The sequence below is a fragment of the Protomyctophum parallelum genome (assembly GCF_964188405.1).
Source record: "Protomyctophum parallelum genome assembly, chromosome: 4".
Lineage (NCBI taxonomy): Eukaryota > Metazoa > Chordata > Actinopteri > Myctophiformes > Myctophidae > Protomyctophum > Protomyctophum parallelum.
Window position 1 is genome coordinate 1986069 of NC_139700.1, and position 24926 is coordinate 2010994.

Sequence of the window (24926 nt, forward strand, 5' to 3'; positions counted from 1 at the left end):
TTTGCTATTTTTCAATAGCTAAAGTATAACCGAACGCTTAATTAAAACACCTAAAGGGGTTCCCGCCCAGAAAGCGTCAAGTACAGTACCCTATCCACCGGTTACTTTCCTCCTCTGCTCAGCAGTTACCTCAGATTGATAAATAGCAAAGATAACGTCTCATTTCCACCGCCGTTCCACTCCTTCAGCTGTCTTACCGTATGTACAGTGCGGGAGATTATTTACTAGCCAATTAGCATCTGAATGGCCATAAATCTTAAAGCAACGAAGATGTGAATACCTCATTTACTGCTCTGTTGAACGGGAAATCTATAAATATAGAAATATTTGCAGAGCAATGATATTTCGCACTGGATTCAATTAATTTCCTAATTCACTCCCTTTTTATTAACACTTTGAAAGAAGCATCCTCACTAGGGCTGTCACGATTATTTATTTTCTTTTTCGATTTCTTTTTCTTCTTTTCGCTCTACGTCCTACCGGGGGAAATCCCCCCCCTGTCAGGTGACGGGAACAGGACTGCTCACCGCTCATGCATTGATTGAAGGAAGCATGAGCTCGGTTCGGGGCTCTCCCCAGGTTAGCAGAGCGAGCGAGTAGCACCAGGATTACAGCTTAGGCAATTAGCACCGGGTGAAAAAAGGATTGTGTGATAAAAATGTAAGTAAAAGAAAAAAAAGATCAGTATTAGCTCAGGAGGGAAGCGGAGACCATTATCAACCATCACACTAACGATGACACAATAATGATAGCATTAGAGCCTGCAGTGCCACCACGCAAACCCATATCTCACAATACCCCCCAATTTACGAGGAGACGGCCGAGACAAAGTCATCATGTCTCACCAACCATGAAACTATTCCTGTTAAAGGCCATTCCATTCTACACCTGTCCGGAACTCTGCACGCACAGTTTCCGATCCGCGTGTCTGTCCATCCATCACGGATGTCACAGCGGTGACAGTGGTGAAAAAAGTACTTTTTTAAATACCTTTGCTGTGGGTTCTCCATATTTGTGTGGATTTTTTTTGTGTTTTTTTTTTTTAACCCATTCAGGACGGGAACCCCTTTTGGTGTTTTAAGCATTATGTTATACATTAGCTATTCAAAAAAAAGCAGATCTACAAGCTCATAGCGCAGCACCGTAGATCTCGTGAAAATGTGGCGCAAATCTTTGTGTCATGGCACACTTTATGTGGCCTTCAAAAAACGACTCTTTTGCACCTCCTAGAGGCGATTTCTGTAACAGACAGTAATTAGTGTTCAGATGTGTTAGCTCAGCTCAATTGTTTCCAATTCCAGCACACCTGAAATCCCTAATTAGTTTGTAGGCTCATGCAGTTTTCAGTTTGTTCATGTGAGACACAGAGGCAGAGCTCCTCTCCCCCTTTTTCTTCTGTTGTGCCTTGGAAAAGCCTTTGCTTGTAAGTTTTCAGTGTTTAATTCTACAATTGCATTTCTGTATTTGGTACAAGTGTGCATTTAAATAATAATGTAATTCATGTGTTGTTTTGAGTTTAAAATACATTTCATGATGCTGTAAAAAATACTAAGCTAAGCTAATGTAGCTTTTGTCATTATGCTAGACTACAGTAGCTTTTTGTCAACATGCACAGGTTAGTTTATACTGTAATGGATTATACTTTTGTGTTGAAGTATGTTTTCTGATCAAGACATTGATTATGTTTATTTCAGTTTTACAAATTAACCATTATTGGATATTAAGAAGAGGACAGTAAAGTTTGGAATGCTACCCTGGTTCTCGACTCTGATTCCATGATGATGTTCGCTATCTGTAAAGGGATGTAGAAGGGACACGCATCTATCTGAGACAGAATACTTTGCATATCTATTATTTCACAGTGAAGGTATATCTTTGCTTCTGTCGGGTCCCTTGAACAACATATTTTCAGATGGGGGTCCACGGCCAAATACAGATAATTCTGTTTATTCATATTTTGTACTTAAAAGTAAAGTAAAAGCACCTCTGAAATGGTACCTAATTCCCAGCACCAAACACTTTGCCCCGCCCACCCAAAATCCAGTAATATTCCTCCTCTGCTTTCTGTTCTTGGTGGGGGGTGAGTGGTTAAGCACCACCTGTACCTCCTTGAGTCCTCCATGGTAAGCACATGGAGCCTGCATGGAGCAGATTGTCAGCTCAGAGACTCCTACTGCATCTCAGAGGCTTTGTAGTCCCCGCACGCGGCGTACACGCACACACACAAATAACACACACACACACGCACACGCACACACGCACTTCTATGCTGTGGCTCAAGCCTGGAGCCTGGACGGATGTCGCGTGCCAGAAACAGACGATCTACAAGCTCACAACGTGCCGCAGGGCTGCGTGTTGTGAGCTTGTACATCGGCTATTTCCAGTGCGTGGCTAAGTAGCCTATACATTGTGGCATTGGATGATGCGGGTTGGCAAAACTGGAGTGTGCCAGGAGTTCTAGGAAGCGTGTTACTTACAGCACTGGATTGTGTTGATGCTAATTACATGCAGTGTGGTGTGGGCGGCCCGAAACGGATTCCCGTTCCGCTCTTCCCAGGTGAAAAGAAAGCCGTGTCTTCAAAACGCTGCTATAGATTATACCGGCGGTGTGAGGCTTTTTCCAGGTTTTACAACGTGGCATCAGAGTTTGAACATGCATATTCATGAGTTGTGGAACTTCAACTTTTCAAGTTCATTTTATGAATCTGCACATCCTCCCCGATGAGGGACATCGATCATAAAAGAAGCGTCACCAGGAACAAGTACAATCGAGCATGGGGTCTATTAGCCCATTCTGACCTGAGATCAGATTCATACGAGGTTTCCGCCGGACACACACTGGTCTGATGAACCCATTCTGACCTGAGATCAGATTCTAAAAAATGTCAGTCGCTCTTCGATTTTTTCAAAAATAGCAGACCTACAAGCTCGTATCGCGCCACTCGGTGGCGCGATATGAGCTTGTAGATCTGCTATTTTTAAATAGCTAAAGCATAACATGATGCCGACACCAAAATGGGTGCCCGGTCAGAATGGGTTAATCTCTCATGGTGTCTATTCATAACCCGGGAGAAACATTTCTTCTCCGTCAGGTGGAATCCTCATACTGTAGGTCCAAAACGGTTACTTTTCCAGGTTTTCGAATTCAAAGTATAGCAGATCCGAAACATCGAAACGCGTCGTACTCACTGCTCAGGACGAGGACAGGACGAGTATACTCGTTTCTAAGGCGTTTTATATCGACATAAGAAAGTCTTCCTGGTTTCCATTTTTGGAATTGCTCCGGTTGCTAGGCCCGGTAGCTAGGGCAACCGCCCGCACTGTTTCTGCGCGCGCACATCCATTAGTTTCTGTTTTAGCCACGTTCTTCTTCACGTCATTTTCTTTGGAAAACTGTGCTTGGCCACAAGGTGGCACTCAAAGTGTTAAAAGTTAGAATATGGAGATAAGAGGTTTCTGCCTCCGACAGCAGAAATAAAATAAAATAAATGTAAATGATGTTTTTTCCCGAAATCTGTCGGCAGGTTGGGCTCGGCTCTCAGACATAAATGGTTATGTTCATAGCAGAACATAGAATCAATCAGCTCGGTAATGGTTTGCTTCTGAGAGCATGACGAATACCCACGGCAGCAGATAGCTCTCCCGTGTGCTCCCATCATCATAAATGCAATGACACAACCGTTCTGCCATACGGTACGCCGTGCCTGCCTCGACACCAGGACTTATTCTGTAAATAAGATATAACTGGATATTTCCCTTGGACGTCGGGGCAGAAACCTCTTATCTCCATATTTTAATGTTGGTGATTTTGTTATGTTTTTCGTAAATTAACGCCCTACTTGATCGTGCCACAGCGCAAAAGCCTCGAAAGCAAATCTGAAAGCTTGAAACGCCAGCTCTAAACTACAAAACTTGGACAGCTTGTGAACTTGTTTCGTTGAACCGGAAGTAGTCGTGTGATGAACCATAGCTTGCTTCACTGCGGTGAAGTCTTCTCTTTTCTACCGGCGAGGTCGGAATAAAGTATTATTAGCTCTAAACATCGTCCATCAGCTCAAGTAACAGGGGCCAGCAACCGCTGTTGCAAGCTACAGAACTTACAAATAAGCAATACCCCCAGAGTTTCCAGAGAGGAGGGGAAGAAGAGAGACTCGATAGGACAGGTTCAACGGCAACAACAAGGACAGTTACACAGATGCAGAGAAGGCTCAAGCAAACCACCTTGACTCAAATACACCAGAGAAAGTGTGGACAAGGACGGACACATGCACACCGCACAGACGAACAGTCTGGTGAGACTCCCGATCGTATGAAATGAATATCCCGACCTGAAAAAAGCATTGTAACAAGTAATGAGTATAAAAAGGTAGGTGGCTATAGCGCACATCCAGTTCCTGTCTGGTGCTGGACTAAGGTAAGTACAGTGAAGAGAGGAGAGTCCGCACACAGGTTTGCTCCAAGGTGTTTGCTTTTTATTCAATACACCATAAATAAGACACAACGTTTCGGCCGTGAACGGCCTTCATCAGGTGATGTTCACTCTTATTTATGGTGTATTGAATAAAAAGCAAACACCTTGGAGCAAACCTGTGTGCGGACTCTCCTCTCTTCAACAAGTAATGAGTAGCCTACTATCAGAATATAGAGCTATTTAACACAACCAAAGAAAACCACTCACTCTATATTTAATATATGAAAACAACAATAAAAGTTCAAATCTGGAGATGCAAGGTTTCTGCCCATCTGACAGCATATTATCTGGAATTTAAATAGCAGTGCGTGTGAGTGGCTTGAGTGGCTAAAATGAAAATCCTCACGAACAAGGCAGCCAATATGGATGTCTTTCACACGTGCATTTAGGAATATATCTGATAAAAAAAAGACAATCCACATTTCCACAGAGATTGTAGAGAAAACTTTCAATTTAAATGTATCAATAAATCTGTCAAACTGTGTTTGCTGCATTATAATGATGTGGAGACTGAGAGCAGCCTTTTCGTGCGTGCGTGCGTGCGTGCGTGCGTGCGTGCGTGCGTGCGTGCACCTGCCTCTACCAGGAACAGTCCTCTGACTTCCATAATGGCTGAACATAACATGCCGTTTCAGAACAACAACAACACATCCATGGCAGAGAGAACAACATGTCCATGGCGCGTCATTTCGGATCGCACAGGAATGCTTGGAACTAGGGATGGGAATTATCGATGAATGCATTAATTGATAAGTCGATACGTTTTGATAAGCTTGTCGATCGATTAACCAGTTAGTTGATAAGCGGCGTTTTAAAAAGAATCTGAGAATCTTAATTCTCAGCATGCAACCAAGTCTAAAAATCAGGGCCATCGAGGCCCGCCAAAATACAGTTTAGTCATCAAGATCAACTGTAGATTTATTACAGTATTATTATTATTATTATTATTATTATTACTAAATTCGTATATATAGTCTACAAATTGCAGTTAATTAACCCATTCTGACCGGGCACCCATTTTGGTGTCAGCATCATGTTATGCTTTAGCTATTTAAAAATAGCAGATCTACAAGCTCATATCGCGCCACCGAGTGGCGCGATACGAGCTTGTAGGTCTGCTATTTTTTGAAAAATCGAAGAACGACTGACATTTCTAGAATCTGATCTCAGGTCAGAATGGGTTCATCAGACCGGTGTGTGTCCGGCGGAAACCTCGTATGAATCTGATCTCAGGTCAGAATGGGTTAATTAAAATGTGACTAAAACTATGTGACTCAACATTTGCTGTCAAAATCAACACTGCACCATCCATCAATCCATCCGTTCTCGGCTCATTGCATCAGTCGCTCACACAACATGGCCTGTTCACGCCACGTTCGACAAAGCAGAGCAGTCTTCACGTTGCCAGGCAACCGAGATACGCACCTGGCTTTAACGTCTAGCCCCTGATTACACAAAAGTTGTCTTTAGAGCGGTGGACACACACACACACACACACACACACACACACATACACACACAAGGTCAGGTAGTATAGGAGTCAATCTGAGCCAGTCAGGATTGAAAAGAAATGTGACAAATCGGACAGGTCTGTCTGTCTCGATGACGTGACTATAGAGATAATGTGTACCGATCTGTGTAATGCTGGGACTAAATTTATAGAGTAACAGAAAAGAAATATCATACTCCTGGTGGCGCTGCAATAGGACAATGTGTAAACTGCAGGGCAGAGGTTTTCCATCGTACACAGATGGACAGACGGACGGACGGACAAGGGGCAAAACATTAGCCTGGCATGGCCAGACTAATATCACTGCTATGTGGAACCTGCATTTCCATGGGGAGAATTTAAAAAAACATCTTCTGGTGAGGTGATGAACCCGCCCTATATTTGCATACTGGGCCCTGGTTGGTCCCTCACTATTTCGGAGGGAGTTCAATCCAATTAATCACAACTGAGCGGTGTCAGACCAAATCTGCTATGGGAATGTTTTAGTTTTTTTTTTTTTTTCAATGGCAGATTCGTCCTGGTGTCAAGGCTAGCAAAACATAGTCTCCGCAGGGAGAACATAACAGTTACTGGCCTAAAGATCAGATTTTAGATACTGCAGTCGGAAGAGAACTCCACCGCCCCACAGACAGACAGACAGACAGACAGACAGACAGACAGACAGACAGACAGACAGACAGACAGACAGACAGACAGACAGACAGACAGACAGACAGACAGACACACAGTGCAGAGCAAAAATAAATAAAAATAAATCACACCCACTAAGCGTTCTTCATAACATATTATCTCAGTTTGTTCTTCAGCCAAAGGCACCGTGTCACATTTCACACACTTCAGCTGCTGTGTTTTTGTTTAGCGGTTTTTGGAATTTAAAATAAGCATGCGTCTCTCACACACTAAAGCATATTATTTGAACTTCATCTGACACACATATGCTGCACATTAGGGATGCAGCCTTATATAATGAAATGGTAATGAGTTTATTTGTACTGTAGCGCTTTTCTAAACAAAGATACAAAGTGCTTTACAGACGTGATGTTGAAAACAACAAACAACCAAGCGATAAAATACATTAGCAACAGAATAAATAAATTACAGCAGGAGAGCTGCCAATTCAAGGCAAATAGCAAAAAGTGAAACACTTAAGGGAATTGTAAATTGTGAGACCATTATGGATGTTTAACCCATTCTGACCGGGCACCAATTTTGGTGTTAGCATCATGTTATGCTTTAGCTATTGAAAAATAGCAGATCTACAAGCTCATATCGCGCCACCGAGTGGCGCGATACGAGCTTGTAGGTCTGCTATTTTTGAAAAATCGAAGAGCGACTGACATTTTTAGAATCTGATCTCAGGTCAGAATGGGTTAATCAGACCAGTGTGTGTCCGGCGGAAACCTCGTATGAATCTGATCTCAGGTCAGAATGGGTTAAAATAACATATTTGACCAATATCCAATACAAAAGCACCAAGAGTACTTTTGTGTGGCGCTGTAGTAGTAGGGCATTAATTTACGAAAAAGAAAAAAAAAAAATCACACAAAAATCTACATTAAAATATGTAGATGTAATGTAAGTATGGATGCATTTGTTTTAACGTCCGGAGACCCCGTCCAGGACAGGCTTCAAACGCGCCTCTAGGCTCAGATCTGAACCCATTTCGGATTTGCCGTTGCGATGATTAGTGAATAAAATCGTCAATTACATCAACCAATCAATGCAACACTGGTACACACACACACACACACACACACACACACACACACATGAGCAGCACTCAAGTGGGCTCTCTAGTCGGGAGAGCAGTTTGGGAGAGAGAGAGAGAGGGTGGGTAGGATAGTGGGTACTGGGTGGGTTTTATTTTCTCACCCCACGCTGAGAAATATCATTAGCAGCCACAGTGGACTTCCCACGGAGATTCAGACCAAAGCAGGAGAGTGAAACTGTTTGGCCGTGCCTAATGTTGATGCGTGTTGGGGGGGGCAAAGTGGCATAGTGATTTCAGCATCGTCTGTGTGTGAGCGTCTTCATCAGGCCTGATGTAGAGATGTTTCTGCAGCACAGCAACCAGATACGCATTGCTGCGGTTACTTTATTTGATCATTTTTTTATAGCTTGTTTCGTTTTTATTTTTATGTATACAGCCCGTTAGGACATGTTTTGTGATATTGGGCTATAATAATAATAATAATAAAAATGTGACTAGACTTGACCTGGCCTTCATCTGAACCCATTCAAACCACAGCGAGAATCATCTCTGCGCCACCAGGTCTGCCTATATATACACACAGTATGACTGTTGAACCTGGCTGTCAACCTGTCAGAAGTGTGTTCACACTGAATCTATGACATAATATGGACAATACAGACTATTGGCTGAACTTTTCACACCATCTCAAACTGTGTTGACTTCGTAGACTTAAATAAAAAGTTAAAAACGAAGTTATGATGACTAAAACTAAGACTAAATAGTAGGCTATATAAACGACAAATACAAATTTGAGTGAAATGTTATGGAGGGACTAGTAGTGGAGCAGAGATCCAGTAGAACTAAAAGACAAGTCATTATATGTGTGGTTGCGCTCTGAAAATAGCAGATCGGCTATTTTCAACATGCAACCAAGTCTAAAATCAGCCATTACGACACCATCAATGCCCACCAATATAGAAGTTATTATTGAACAGACGTCAAATGGACGTCAAATGGACTACCAGTAATTCACCTGCTTAGGTGAGATTGAGAGGTGATAGATTGACCTGCTATTTAAAATCAGAAACTAATTCTACACACGTGAAAACCTGCAAAAAAAGAGATATCCAACTATAAATGCGGCAAGTCTCTGTACGTACGTGTGTACGTCTGTAATCGAGAACCGTTTGCCCCACCGACTTCAAATTCCACACCACCCACCACAGGGAGTGCAGTGCCCGGTGTCCAGAACCAGCACAAAAGCCTCTACCCAGGCTCTGGACCTGATCACCCCTATATCTCCATATATGGAGTTGACCCGTTCTGACATCACAACACTTCATATTTGGGCATGCCGCTGACACACAACTCCATAGGAATAAAGGGACACAGAGAGACAGATACAGAAATCTCCAGATATGGGCAAAAAAAGGTACACAGACAGATACTCTGACACGGGTACAACAGGTATTGCAACGGGTATTGCATAGCCCATTCTGACCGGGCACCCATTTTGGTGTTGGCATCATGTTATGCTTTAGCTATTGAAAAATAGCAGATCTACAAGCTCATATCGCGCCACCGAGTGGCGCGATACGAGCTTGTAGGTCTGCTATTTTTGAATAATCGAAGAACGACTGACATTTTTAGAATCTGATCTCAGGTCAGAATGGGTTAATCAGACCAGTGTGTGTCCAGTGGAAACCTCGTATGAATCTGATCTCAGGTCAGAATGGGATAGGCATGGATCTCCAACTTCCATCGTTACAGACTCGGTGCTCTACAGCCGGGCACCGGTCTGTAGTTACACATAATTATAGGACAAGCGGGTCAAAAGTTACATTTTCACCATGGCGTTCAGTGGCCATCTTGGATGATGCAAATTGCATCCAAGGTTGCCTCCAGTGTGAATAGTATGTTGTGAGGGTTGGAGGCAGAGCAGAAGATATAGAAGCAGAGGTAGTTATACTACAGTACAAGCAATAGGTGGCAACAAACCAGGGCTTTGGTGACATTCATACAGTACATTATTATATTATTATAACTCTATTCATTCATGACGCGACGTTGTACCAGCCAGAAAAGCTGCCGTCAATATATATCGCAGAAGAAGAACTGAGCATGTTTGGTCGTTGCCGACCTCGGTAGCCATCGATATCCGTGTGGTAGTGATGCGGGGGGTAAATACTCCACTGTAGAGTGAATCTCTAGTCTGCTCGTCATGTTTCAGGGCTAACTTACTGGTGTAGATCAGCAGGCCTAAATAAGCCAGAGACATCTCAACTCTCAATTGCTATACCAATCTATCAACTCCAAAGCAATGCTAGCGCAAAAATGCTATGTGTGTTGTTTTGTTTTGGTGCAAGACTCCGGTGTTGCCAGGTTCTGTGAGTGAAACAAATGACCAAGACCAAGAAAACAGGCGCAAAGGAAGCGAACAGTTTCACCAGCCCTATTGACCATATTCAGACCGCAGCCATCTTTTGCCAGCAAGGCGCTAACTAGGTGCAACTTCCCATTGACAGCTTATTCACCTGAACAGAAAAGTCCTATCTGATTGTATTAAAGGCGCAGTGAAACGGAAATGGTGAACAACATGAAAATGGTGTTTCCACATGAAACACCGGTCTGACGTTTCTGAACCAATCAGAGCGTCGCATCCCTTCAGGCGATGGGACGGTAGCTAGGGACGTTAGCTATGCTATACGCAACACGCATGGTGTCTGTTTGTTTACCAATCAGATTGTCGGCCAGCTACACCAGTTTACTGTTATGTGGCTTATTTCTACCCTATAATGTTTTCGGATACATATTTTGGCGTGATGATTAAGTTGAAACCGAGTAATACACTGTCTGGATGTTATATTGAATGGTAATAAAAACGGAGGATTTCTGTAATCAGTAGCAGCTGTGCTGGATGGATGCGCAAATATGGGAAATTAAATGGGTGAGCTTCATTGTTATTGGCTTTTATCGATGTGTATCTCTACACGTCATCATGCAGCACGTTTTTGTTTTAATAAATAAATAATACAATTGTTTTTATGGACCTTTGATATAAAAACACACAGAAATGAGAATTTTCAAAAATAATTGGCCTCCATTGTTAGGTATGCCCATATAAAAGTGTGAAAAACGTCTTTTTCATTTCACTGCACCTTTAAACAACGTCAAACCCACCAGCATTGCAGCTGTGCAAAAAGCTTGAATTATCCTCTTTCTATCTGCAAAGTGTTTGTTTCATAAACATCCACTTGTATTTCCTGTCAAGAAATTCCTGCAGGTGATGTTTTTTCTAAGTATTGGAAGCACTCGTTTTTAGTAAAGCAACCTCCTGCTGCCTCCTGCATTATGTGCAAATTCAAAACAGGTGGTACGCAGGTTTGTTGAGTGAAATCCCACGAGCACCGATGAGCACTCCCAAACTCTGACACTTAGGAAAAAATTACCTGCACAGAATATCTTGACAGGAAGTAGATCATAACGTGTATACGGTGGATTTTTAAGAAACAAAAACTTGACAGATTGAAGGAGGATAATTCAAGCTTTCCGTACAGCTGCAATGTTGGTGAGTTCGACGTTGTTAACTTTAATACAATTAGATATAAGACTTTTCTGTTTGGATGAATGGGCTGCCAATGGGAAGTTGCACCTAGTTAGCACCTTGCTGGCAAGATGCCCGCGTCTGAATATCGTCAATTACATCAGCTATTTGCAATTCAGAAACAAGCCCAAACAAAAGCAACCCGCAAGATATCGCGTAAAAAGAAAATGCTTTTTTTGTACTTACATGACAGACACGATGTCTCCTCGCTGCACCTCGTAATTCCTCACACTCCATCGGTTTAGAAGCACCACATCTGATGCATGCACACCCTCTGGGTTCAGGGAAGGCTGTAGCACACACACGCACACACACACACACACACACACACACACACACACACACACACACACACACACACACACACACACACACACACACACACACACACACACACACACACACACACACACACACACACACACACACACACACACACAGGTTTTGTTAACCTTTGGAGAGCATTGCACTGACTTACATACAGTACAATCATTCAGCCAATAATGCTGAACTTTTTTTGGAGCATCCCTACTTTGTGACGTGTTGTACCAGCAGCTTTTGCCAGATGTTAAGAAGGTCTCCATTTTTGCCATGGATGTAAAAATGGAGGGATAGAACAAACAAAACTGACTCTAAGCAGATCCATACCTAAAGCTGGGCTCACACTACACTACAGGGAAATCAGGGATATTTGGGCTTGGAAATAAATGATAACCCTCAACGATTGAGGAGACGTTTCCGGCTCGATGCTTTTACGCATTCAGTTTTTTCTCGTAAATTAACGCCCTACTTAACTTGATCATATTACAGCGTCATACTAAAGTATCACAAGCAGCAGATCCACAATCTTGTGGTTTTTTTAATTTGAATCCTGAAAAATAATTTTGGACACACATATGAGGTTTCCACCCGACAGAGATGATTTCCTCCTGCATGGTAACAGAGGTACTACATTAATCAAACCGCAATATCCCCCTCAAAATAAATTGAACGCTGCTGTTTCGCCAAGCACCCCATATAAAAACCCTACAGATTTTGCTGTTTTCTCGTGACAGATTGATATGGGTGTGAAGCTAGCGCAGCACACTTGCACATCATCATAACAAAGATTAAACAACCATTTCCTCCGTCAGGATGATGGTCTGTATCGTTGCAGTTTGGTGGAAACCTTGCACATTTAAAATTGTACATTTTATGGAAATGGAAAAATATATATATTGGTGGGTTTTCTCCACTATATTTGCACACATGCAATGCTGTGTGTACAAAAAAAATTTATTTATTTTTTAAACAGACAAACTTAACCTTTCATTTGACTTTTCTTTCCTTTAAAAAAAGTTTGAGAACCCCTCATCCACTATGAAATCCTCCTCCAACCCTGCATTATTATTGATTATAACTTAGTTTGTGTCACTTCATGGAATATGTATTGTGTGACACAGGAGGACAGCAGCAGAATGGATGCCATTTCACGCTTGTCAGAATAATTGACACCATATCTTTTATCTGTCTGCTGGAAATAAATATCCTCCATATAGAGCGCTGCCAGACAAACGAATAGATCAGTTATAGCTGGGGATATACTTCATCATTTTCACTTTTCGGCATATTAACACGCTCTATTGTTCCAGAGTATGTACTGACTGAGCTTGTAGATTTGATTTATTTTTTTACAATAGCCAAAGTACAGTATAAAATAGTGGTTTCAGTTGTTTAATGTATATGTTATTAAATAATAATCAAATTTTAACCCATTCTGAACGGGCACCCATTTTGGTGTCAGCATCATGTTATGCTTTAGCTATTTAAAAATAGCAGATCTACAAGCTCATATCGCGCCACCGAGTGGCGCGATACGAGCTTGTAGGTCTGCTATTTTAGAAAAATCGAAGAGCGACTGACATTTTTAGAATCTGATCTCAGGTCAGAATGGGTTCATCAGACCAGTGTGTGTCCGGCGGAAACCTCGTATGAATCTGATCTCAGGTCAGAATGGGTTAAATCACCAACTATGGTTGGTTAGTGTCCGCCAGGGGATGCATACGTTGGATACAGTCCTACAGTCAGTCAGACAAAGCCGTGCTGCGGGTTAAAAATCACCCGCGCTGCCGTTAAAAAAATCACATGTGGCTCCCGTGGCGGGTTAAAACTAATCCATACTAAAAATAGGGACCCAATGCCTCCCTGTGTGGCACTCAGCATCAAGGGTTGGATTGGGGGGGTAAAGCGTTATTCATAGTCTGGATTTTCGGTGGTGAGGTGACCACCGAACTACAACATGACGTCACTGAGCCGCGGTGAAGAGCAAACCACCGCCACCGCCCCAGCCCATCTCTCTGTTTTTACTCACCACCGCTCAACGTTATTTCAGCTCCGGTGGTCAGCTCACCACCGGAGCGGTGGTCACCTCACCACCGGAAATCCAGACTATGAATGAGCCTTACGGATCTGCGACATACTAGCGTCATGTCCAGGGGGTGCACTTGCAGTGGTGGAAAGTAACTAAGTACATTTACTTAAGTACTGTAATTAAGTATAATTTTGAGGTATTTGTACTTTACTTAAGTATTTCCAATTTTCCATACCTTCTACTCCACTACATCTCAGAGACAAATATTGTACCTTTGACTCCACTTCAATTATTTGAAAGCTTTAGTTAGGCTACTAGTTACTTTGTAGATTTTGATTATTATTACAAAACACACAGTAACCACTTCAGACGATCTACAAGTTTGTCAACTTGTAGATCTGCTATTTGATAAAATGATGATAAGTGATACATTTGAAGACTTGTGAAATGGTGACAGTCTGCATAATGATACTTTCTACTTTTGGTACTTTAAGTACATTTTGATACCAATACTTTGGTACTTTTACTCAAGTCAATTTCTACAAAGCAGACATTTACTTTTACTAAAGTAAAAAGTACAGTAGTACTTTTTGCACTACTGTATGACTATGGGCCACAGGGCTCGGCAAGGCTTACTTACTTACTGGCTACAAGTGAAGGACCAAAATGTCTAAAACACAACGCAGGTACTATACCGTATACTGTACTGTATGTCTTTATATCGATTGAACTACAATGTACAAAAACAGCTGCTTAAGTGATTTCCACGGCATTTCGTTGCACTGGTGAGCAAGAGTGCAAGAGTTGTGCCAGGAGAAGACAGCTATTGAGCTCTCATTCTCCGGTACTTAGCAAATCAATCAATAGAGACAACGTTTGAAACATTTTACGCTGTGGGTCTGTATCGTCTCTGTCGGGAGGAAACCTTATTAATGTCCAAAGCTGTTACTTCTCAGGATTCTATTTAAAAAAACAGCAAATAGCTTTTTCAGCTACAAGCTCGAAATGTGGTGTGAAGCGGCACGTGATTGTAAATACTTGCCTTGTGGATCTGCTTCCTTTGATACCTTTGTGTGGTGCCGCGGTATGATCAATTCTGGTGTTAAATTACGGAAAACAAAACACAACTAGAAAAAGTGCCCCTCGGGGGGCACAGGTCTCCACCAGGCCAGGTCAGGTTATTGTGGCCTCCTGGTGGCGCTATAACAGGCCAATGTGAAAAGGGTGGGATATATATTCCTCAGCCTAGTAGGAAAGTGAGTGAAAATGTCCGGTAAATTGCACGCTGTGTTCATGATTTAAGGCTTTTTGTTCCAATCCAGCAAACTTTTAAAGCCAATGTTAGCCAATTAGGATCCGTCTTGAGCACATGACTATAGAGATACTGTGTGACGATTCGTGTGTGAAAATCTGCCTCATGGTGGCGCTATAACAGGCCGTCCTGGAAAACTTGGGGCAGAGGTTCATCGTTGGCATCCAGGGAGCATGTTTGCAAAGTTTAGCTGCGGACGGACGCACACGCACGCACGCACGCACGGACGGACGGAGTGCAAAACATACTCTCCCCATGCCTTTGGCTGGTGGAGACAAAAAGTTAGAATATGGAGATAAGAGGTTTTTGCCCGACAGCAATTCTATTATCACTATCAGGTGGAAAGCTTGTATGTCCAAAACACAATGTGATGTGATGTGTCTTGTCAGACTCACAACACTCTTGACTTGTGCCACAAAGTACGGGCATTAATAAAAAAATAAAAAAATAAAGGATATACGCGGTTTCTGCCTGACAGCCGCGCATCGATATCATTTACCGTCTCTGTGATGGTGCATTTGCTAGACTCTCATTAGAGCAGACATTTCAAATAGGGCCACCTGTCAAATTATGCTTTTGCAATACCGATTGTGTGACAGGGCCTAGAGTGACTCAGTCATATGGTGGCTTTTATGTATTTGATTATTATTATTATCTTATTATCTTTGAGAGTCTTTGAGAACCGCTGCAAGTTAACCCATTCTGAACGGGCACCCATTTTGGTGTCAGCATCATGTTATGCTTTAGCTATTGAAAAATAGCAGATCTACAAGCTCATATCGCGCCACCGAGTGGCGCGATACGAGCTTGTAGGTCTGCTATTTTTGAAAATTCGAAGAGCGACTGACATTTCTAGAATCTGATCTCAGGTCAGAATGGGTTCATCAGACCAGTGTGTGTCCAGTGGAAACCTCGTTTAGAATCTGATCTCAGGTCAGAATGGGTTAAGTAAATGCCATGAATTGTGCCTGGCTGTTATCCAAGCGTTTGATTTTCATTTTATATTAATAACAAAACCACTTCCCTCGTGTGAAAGCCATTCGTTCAACTGTCTACTACAATCCAACGCAAACCAATTAACCCTGAGAAAACAATGCATGCTTAGACAGTTACACTGTGCATTACGTTATAACTCTGGGGATTTCACTGTTTCCATCCACTTGGCATTTAGCCCATTCTGACCGGGCACCCATTTTGGTGTTGGCATCATGTTGTGCTTTAGCTATTGAAAAATAGCAGATCTACAAGCTCATATCGCGCCACCGAGTGGCGCGATACGAGCTTGTAGGTCTGCTATTTTTGAAAAATCGAAGACACTTTTAGAATCTGATCTCAGGTCAGAATGGGTTAATAATGAAACTGTCAGGATGTAATAGACATTTTTTTAATCTGATCTCAGGTCAGAATGGGTTAGATCACCCTATAGCCTGTGCAAGGCATGTTTTCATTTTTCGACCTGATTTACAGTAAACATACATGGCATAAAATTAAACAAATAGACCTTTCAGAAGAAGTACAGTCAGATCTCAGAGAATGTTTCACAGGCCTTTTAAAGTGAGAAAGTGAATTTAAGTTCTCCAATTATGTTTAAAACCAAATAATTTTGTGAGCTGGTATGGTGATGGTGAAGTTTTAATGAAGCTGTTAAGATAATTAGGCAATTTCTTAAGGAAGGCCTTGTAATAATAATAATAATAATAATAATAATAATAATAATAATAATAATAATAATAATAATAATAATAATAATAATAATAATAATAATAATAATCTTTATTTGTTTCATACATAAACGCAACTCAAAGTGCTTCACAGGGCAGAGCATAAAATAGCAATAAAACACAGGCAAGCAGTTGCATACAAGAGCATACAAAATAAAAACATAATGGACAAAAAACAAAGCACACAGCAAATCAGTCAGAATAGAGAACTCAGCTAAATCTAAAACTAAAACTCAACTAAAAGCAAGAGTAAAAAGGTGAGTCTTGAGTTGAGCTTAAAAAATGTCTACAGAGGGTGCGTGTCTCATCAGGTACCTCAGACTGCAGTCTAATGTAATGTTCTGTTTAAGTTGAAATGGAAGTCTATTCCAGGCTTTGGCACTTCAAGCAGGCCAGCCGGTACAGTAGATAAAAGCAGTTCAGTGCTGTGTGCTGTTCTATCCTCTATCTAAGCCAATGATGGCCTGCTGACCTTTTCAGAAAGTCTAGAGTGATGGGTAAGAAAAACATCTCCGATTGTAAACCACAGGGCTGAGTGGTAGACAGGCCTAATTGAGGCCTTTTGGAAAGTCAATTCATATTATTGAACAGGCTATGTGTGTAAGTGGCGGAAGAGGAAGACTAACTTACCTAAGCAGCAATGTCACAATGTAGAGAAATATTCTGTTACGAGTAAAATCCTGTATTCTAAATGTTTATTTAGGAATCACGCCCGTGTGAACCGAGTGGTGCAACTCTGTGTGGGGGGTCCCGGAACTTCCAGACCCATGACAGGAACGTGCCCAGGGAGCCGCCCAGCGTCCAAAACGATTGAGGAATGACAGAGTTACCGTGTGGGTAGCCTCGGTATCAGCCTTTCATTTTTGTTGGTGCAAATAATTGAAAGCCTGGAGGAACGCATTGGCCGCTCTGGTCTAAAAGTGGGAGTCAACCCTTCCGGGTGGGCGTGGCTCCAAATGATGTGACGTAGCGCTGCACTAGGGGGGAGAGGAGGGGCCGGGGGTGACGGACAGATCGATGAGATCCAATCAGGGCGTGCGCAAATCTCAGCCGCGACCCGCCCCTCTAGACCAGAAACCTAACACGTTAGCTCAGGCTACCGTGTGGGGGTCCCCACTGTACTGTACTGTACTGTCAGGATTACAACATTTAAATTGACGATAAAATATTTGTCAGTCAAATAATTTCAAGTAACGATTTAATTGTGTGTTTGGCATTGAACAATAATGTAATTTTTGTTTGCCTTTTAGGCCTCATAATAGATAATAACAAATATAAAAATAAATAATTTACATAATACATTTTATACATAAAAAGCAGGCAAAAGTCACAAAGTGACACGTTGTAAGCTTGAAGATCAGCAATTTCTGCTTTTCTTTAATATTAGAAACATTTCAACAACGTAACGATTATGACGATTGTGCACAAATATATTGTGATTATTAACCCATTCTGAACGGGCACCCATTTTGGTGTCGGCATCATGTTATGCTTTAGCTATTGAAAAATAGCAGATCTACAAGCTCATATCGCGCCACCGAGTGGCGCGATACGAGCTTGTAGGTCTGCTATTTTTGAAAAATCGAAGAACGACTGACATTTTTTTAATCTGATCTCAGGTCAGAATGGGTTTAATCAGACCCAGTGTTTGTCCGGCGGAAACCTCGTATGAATCTGATCTCAGGTCAGAATGGGTTAAGACAATGAAGTAGTAATTGTGACAGGCCAATTAGTAGATGAGTATTATGGTATATACCTGCATGGAGGCTCCCTCTACTCGTGCGACGTAGGCCAGTCGGTCCAGCACGGTGACAGTGACGGGCACGGCCACAAAGAAGCCGCTCACAAAGGCTCTGAGGTACCTGCTCCCCGCCCCCGCCTGATGAGACATCACCACCTGTATGCATGACAGAACATTACATTAGACTGCAGTCTGAGGTACCTGATGAGACATCACCACCTGTATGTATGACAGAACATTACATTAGACTGCAGTCTGAGGTACCTGATGAGACATCACCACCTGTATGTATGACAGAACATTACATTAGACTGCAGTCTGAGGTACCTGATGAGACATCACCACCTGTATGTATGACAGTTAGAACATTACATTAGACTGCAGTCTGAGGTACCTGATGAGACATCACCACCTGTATGACAGTTAGAACATTACATTAGACTGCAGTCTGAGGTACCTGATGAGACATCACCACCTGTATGACAGTTAGAACATTACATTAGACTGCAGTCTGAGGTACCTGATGAGACATCACCACCTGTATGACAGTTAGAACATTACATTAGACTGCAGTCTGAGGTACCTGATGAGACATCACCACCTGTATGTATGACAGAACATTACATTACACTGCAGTCTGAGGTACCTGATGAGACATCACCACCTGTATGTATGACAGAACATTACATTAGACTGCAGTCTGAGGTACCTGATGAGACATCACCACTAGGGATGCACCGAAATTGAAATTCTTGGCCGAAACCGAATACCGAATATAGGAAACAGTTGGCCGAAAACCGAATACCGAATATCCGAATATGATTAATATTATACATCTTTTTTCCTACCATTGCTGTCATAGCCGTACCTTAAAGCTCCCTGATTTATGGCAAAATAAATGGTTATGGCAAAACTTAACTTAAATAATAATCACTATTATGGGTCCATAAAACATTTATTCAGCTCTTTGAATGCATTAATTGCATACACTATTCGGTGATATATTTTCTGCCTATTTGGGCCGAAACCGAATAGGCCGAAAATGCATATTTAGCCATTTTCTGCCGAATATTTTCTGCGGCCGAATATTCGGTGCATCACTAATCACCACCTGTATGTATGACAGAACATTACATTACACTGCAGTCTGAGGTACCTGATGAGACATCACCACCTGTATGCATGACAGAACATTACATTAGACTGCAGTCTGAGGTACCTGATGAGACATCACCACCTGTATGTATGACAGAACATTACATTACACTGCAGTCTGAGGTACCTGTGCCCCGCCCCCGCCTAGTGAGACAATACCAAAAAAACAAGAACATTGGCGAAAATGGTAGTACTTCCACCAGCAAATTCATGTCAGGTTCTGCTGCGTACAACACTATCTATTATCATGTAATAGCGGCACATGGAAAGTGTTTGTCAAAATGAAGATCATCCTCCTTTGAAACAGTAGAAAATGGCCGTTAGTGGTGCCATTGTGTATCTGACCCACACAACATGATGCTGATTGAATGTTCAGCGTACTTGTTATTTGCATTTTAATACGACTTTACTTGCCTGTCACAGTATGTAGCATGACCTTGAGTGTATTACTGCGATTATGCCACAGTTTCATTATGAATATTTGTGATTACAAATGAAATAATAATACTAAGTCAAACTTATACAGCTGGTGGTGGTGTAGGTCACAGAGAAGGTAATACGGATGGTTGGATGCATTTGGAGTGAGTTCCATAAGATAAGGGTCAATACAAAACCTCAAAGAGTGAGCTAGGGCCTGTCACAATTACTACATAATCGCCTAATCTTTTGCATAATGGTCACAATCGTTTCCATGTTAGATGTTCATACAATTTCAAACAATTTCCCAAAATAGCAGGAATAGCTGCTATCATTATCATAATTAATAATAGAGATGCACAGTTTTTGCCCGACAGCTACGATGTTTATCATGAGTCCATTTCTGTGAGCATAGCTTTGATGCGGAGATGCACAGTTTCTGCCCGACAGCGACGATGTGTATCACGAGTCCTGTTCTGCGAGCAAAGCCGAGCATAGCTTTAAGAAGTGTAAACAGCTTCCTAACAGCAGAAAGCCCTGGGGGATGTTTTAGAACAATGCAGCTGCAACAGCCAGATTATTATGGCTGATCTCCTCACTGATGATCTAGCAGCCTGTATATACAGTACGATTCAATTTAGCCATTACAGATAGAAAATCAATCCAGATGTGATTCTCTTTGTCTTTACTTAAGTAAAAGTATCAATATTGCAATATAGGAATACTCTGTTACAAGAAACGGTCCGGAACTCAAAATGTGCATGAGTAAAAGTACAAACCAACGTATTGAGATATAAATGTACTTAAATTACTATTTTCAAATGGGCGAAATGTATATACAGTAGGGCTGAAGTGGTTCATGTACGTTTTGAATAATAATCAAATTCTACAAAGTAACTAGTAGCCTAACTAAAGTAAATGGACAATATTTCGATCTGAGATGTAGTGGAGTGGAATTACTCAATTAAAGTCAAAATTGTACTTAAGTGCATTACTTGAGTAAATGTACTTAGTTACTTTACAACACTGCAAATATTACGATCATCAGTTCTTTAGCTATGGGCCGTTGACTAACGCTTGTTTGGACCAAAGACAAGATCTGGGGAAAGAAGATAAAAGCATTGTTTTAACCCATTCTGACGTGAGATCAGATTCATACGAGGTTTCCGACTGGACACACACTGGTCTGATCAACCCATTCTGACCTGAGATCAGATTCTAAAAAATGTCAGTCGTTCTTCGATTTTTCAAAAATAGCAGACCTACAAGCTCATATCGCGCCACTCGGTGGCGCGATATGAGCTTGTAGATCTGCTATTTTTAAATAGCTAAAGCATAACATGATGCCAACACCAAAATGGGTGCCCGGTCAGAATGGGTTAAATCTGATAACGTGGTGCGGACGCCATGCAAACCTTTCACTTCCAGTTAATTTCCAGTTGTATCCGTTGCTTGGCAACCTAGAACCATTCATACAGCACGTTGGCAAAGAGCACAATCTATCATAAACCACTGAAAAGACCACGTGACGGAGATCTCCGTCATCGGTGGGAATGTGTTAACAGTGATCTGGACACAATTGGTATGGATGTCTCGGGTGGGGCTGCACTTTGTGGAATATGAACTTCTAAAGCGGCCATTTCTAAAGGTCACAATAACTCATAATGTGCAGATTTCAACAAATGACACCCTTTAAAATCGACCAGGACAAATATCATAGGGGAAGGCCTCCGTCACCGTCAGATGTTTGATCATAAAGAAAACGCTACAAAAGGTCATTTTTCGATAATGAGGTCACGGCTGACAACCGCGAGGGAGAACATCTGCTCAAGCCTGATATGACACGTTGTGAACTTGGAGATCAGCTATTTTCATAATGAATAAAGCATAATGAGTTATTTTTCATAAATCTGCATACTTTGCATCTTTTGTGTTTTTAGGGCATTTTTGTGGATATACGGGCTAAAAAAGAAATACTGTAGGGGTTGAAAACTGGGGATGCAAACACTCAAGATTGGTCTCTGATTTAATAAGGTTGAAATAGACCATCTGCTGCCTTTTCTCAAAGGCTCAGGTGCGTATCGTTGCTGTCAGAAAGAAACCTCTTATCTCCACATTCTAACTTGTGGTTTTTTTCGGATATTAAGGCCTTACATCGCCCTACATCAGATTCGTCACACAATACCATCAAAGGTAGAAGATAAACTCGAAACGTGGCGCACAGAGACGTGATTTGAGCTTGTAGATCTGCTACTTTTGATGCATTTAAAATTTGAATCTTGGAAAGTAACAGTTTTGGACATATGAGGTTTAACTTTCCACCCGACAGAGACGGTAGTAATATAGCCTCGTCCAGACGATGGCACTTATACTTTATTTTGACCATGACTGAAGCAGGCAAGCTGACCGACAACAGATTCTTAATTACAGCACAACGGCCATTCAGGGTAATTAACGGGGCGAAGCGATGCCTCTCCCACTTAACAATTGGGTGATATTCCTTAAACAGATGACCAGATGAGCAGCAGTTAAAGGGTTTCAGTGATTCATGGGCAATTAAACAGCACTCGTTGATGGGGGAAAGTATACATCCTAGTCACTTCCCCCGGCCTCCCCCTTCCCCAATCCACCACCGTGAATTTTCCAAACATCTGCTCTGGGGATTTGGAACGACCATGTCTGGGCTTCGAGCCCATTAACCCATTACGCTAATGGCGCTCGAACATTTTGCAACTTAACACCACAAAGAAGATGTGCCCCTTGTGGGCTCAGACAATTGGAGCGCCTTAGTTAAGCTGCTTAAAAAGGAGTGGAGTGGAGGGAGATAGAGAGAAGACTGAGTGGAGTGGAGACAGAGGAGAGAGAGAGAATGCCACAAGTGTTTCTTAGAGCACTGAAGCTCATTAGATAGAACAGCCTGAACAATGTGATTTGCACCTTAAGGGGAAGCAACAAGCCGTGACTTTAAACAAAAAGTCACCATACTGTGCCCGACCGTTGTCCACTATACTAGGCAGTGGTGGAAAGTAACTAAGTACATTTTCTTAAGTACATCAGCCATTACGACACCATCAAGGCCTGCCGAAATACATTTTAGTCGACTAAATCAACTGTATCTTATGATATTTAGTCAACTAAAACTACAAGACTAACACCTAAAACATAACAGATAACAAAAAATGTAATCAAAATGTTCCAGCTGCATGCGGTGACTTGAAGGCCTGTGTTGTTCTGCATCATCAGAGACACAAATCCCATTTGAGGAAAAAGTACTCACAGGTTTTACTTAAGTTAAAGTATCAATAATGCAATATTGGAAATACTCTGTTACAAGTAAAAGTCCGGAATTCAAAGTAACTAGTAGTAACTAACATTTTCCGAAGGAAGAGGTGACCTCAGTCCAAAATGGGTTAAGTAAATGTTACTTTCCACCACTGGCATCATGTGAGCTTACTGTCGAAAAGAACGGACACCTCTCCTCCAATAATCACCTTAGTTTTGGCTGAGCGAGCATTGCTTACAGCTCACACACACACCGCTCTCCCGTCAATGAATGCATTTTGTGCGATTAGCGTAAAGGGATTACTCACTGTACAGCTTATTTTATAACGTAACAACCTCGTGTCAAAAAGTTATGGCAGAATGTCACACCGCCACCGGGCTAAATATGGCTGTTCTGCGCGTAGCTTTGAGGTGACTCACACTCTACAGCAGTGGTTCTCAAAGTGGGGTCCAGGGACCGCCAGAGGTCCTTGCGGGGGTTCCAGGGGTTCCCCAGCAAAAGTTAATTAGTTAACCCAATCCATTCAGGACGGGAACCCCTTTTGGTGTTTTAAGCATTATGTTAGCTATTGAAAAACCGCAGATCTACAAGCTCGTAGTGCTGCACGGAGTGCTGCGCTACGAGCTTGTAGATCTGCGTTGTGCAAATGTGGTGCAAATCTTTGAATATATATTATTTCAGAGCGAACGTTTTTATTTCAAATCTTTGCTTCTGGGGGAGCCCTGGAACAGCATATTTCCAGATGGGGGTCGGTGGCAAAATACATATAATATTTGGGGTCCTTGACATAGAAACATACGGTATAGGTTTTTCAAAAAGAATCACGATTTAGAAGCCATTTTATTTAGAATCGGCCTCAGGTCGAAATGGGTTAACATAGCATCATCACAAGCATCAAAAATAGTACAATCTAAAACGTACAATCTCAGTCACTTTGTGCCGCTCTGCAAGCTTGTACATGGCTCTGGCACAAAACCTCTTCAGAGATGGGGGTCTGCGCCTCTGCGGCCAAATACATATCTTGTACTTTGACTATTCAAAGATAACAAATCCTACAAGCCTGCAGATCATGTGCTTTTGAAATGTTTAAAAAAAATTCGAATAATTTAATAAAAAATGTTTTAACACAAATCTTCTCTTCTGGGTGTCCCTCCCTGCACAAATAATTTTGAGAGAAGGCCAGGGGTCTGCGACCAAATACATTTTAATTTGGGGGTCCTTGACATGAAAAAGTAATAATCGACAGTGATCTGAACTTCTGAAGTCAGGACGTTGGCGTCTTGGCGAGATTTTCTTTCTGACGCACCAATATATTTTGTAGTATTTGTGTACCAGGTCGCCTCTAGTGGCTCCAATCGGGATGGACTATCTCCCTACATACATTAACAGTCTTTGCTATAGGACCGAGCAGAAAAGGAGGTGAGAGAGACGCAGGCGGCCATTAAGGACCCTGCGCTGAGCTGTTGGAGCCAGCCAGCTGCTACTTCCCCATCCTCTGCATCACACAGACGGAGTCTCTACTTTAATTAAGCTCTCGTCAGGAGAAATCAATCCGCTGCCAGGAGGCTCTCTGTGTGTGTGTGTGTGTGTGTGTGTGTGTGTGTGTGTGTGTGTGTGTGTGTGTGTGTGTGTGTGTGTGTGTGTGTGTGTGTGTGTGTGTGTGTGTGTG

General features: G+C 42.0%; 1 protein-coding gene across 1 annotated transcript in view; it reads right to left on the reverse strand.

Annotated features, from left to right (window-relative positions):
* immp2l (inner mitochondrial membrane peptidase subunit 2) overlaps nt 1-24926 on the reverse strand; it is a 190312-nt gene that overhangs the window by 160947 nt on the left and 4439 nt on the right. Inside the window, exons 2-3 of the mRNA XM_083763045.1 lie at nt 18418-18558; nt 11465-11568 (exon numbers count right to left, since the gene is read on the reverse strand). Of these exons, the coding sequence (XP_083619171.1) occupies nt 11465-11568; nt 18418-18552 (239 nt within the window). The 5' untranslated portion in view covers nt 18553-18558. The remainder of the gene's footprint in view (nt 1-11464; nt 11569-18417; nt 18559-24926) is intronic.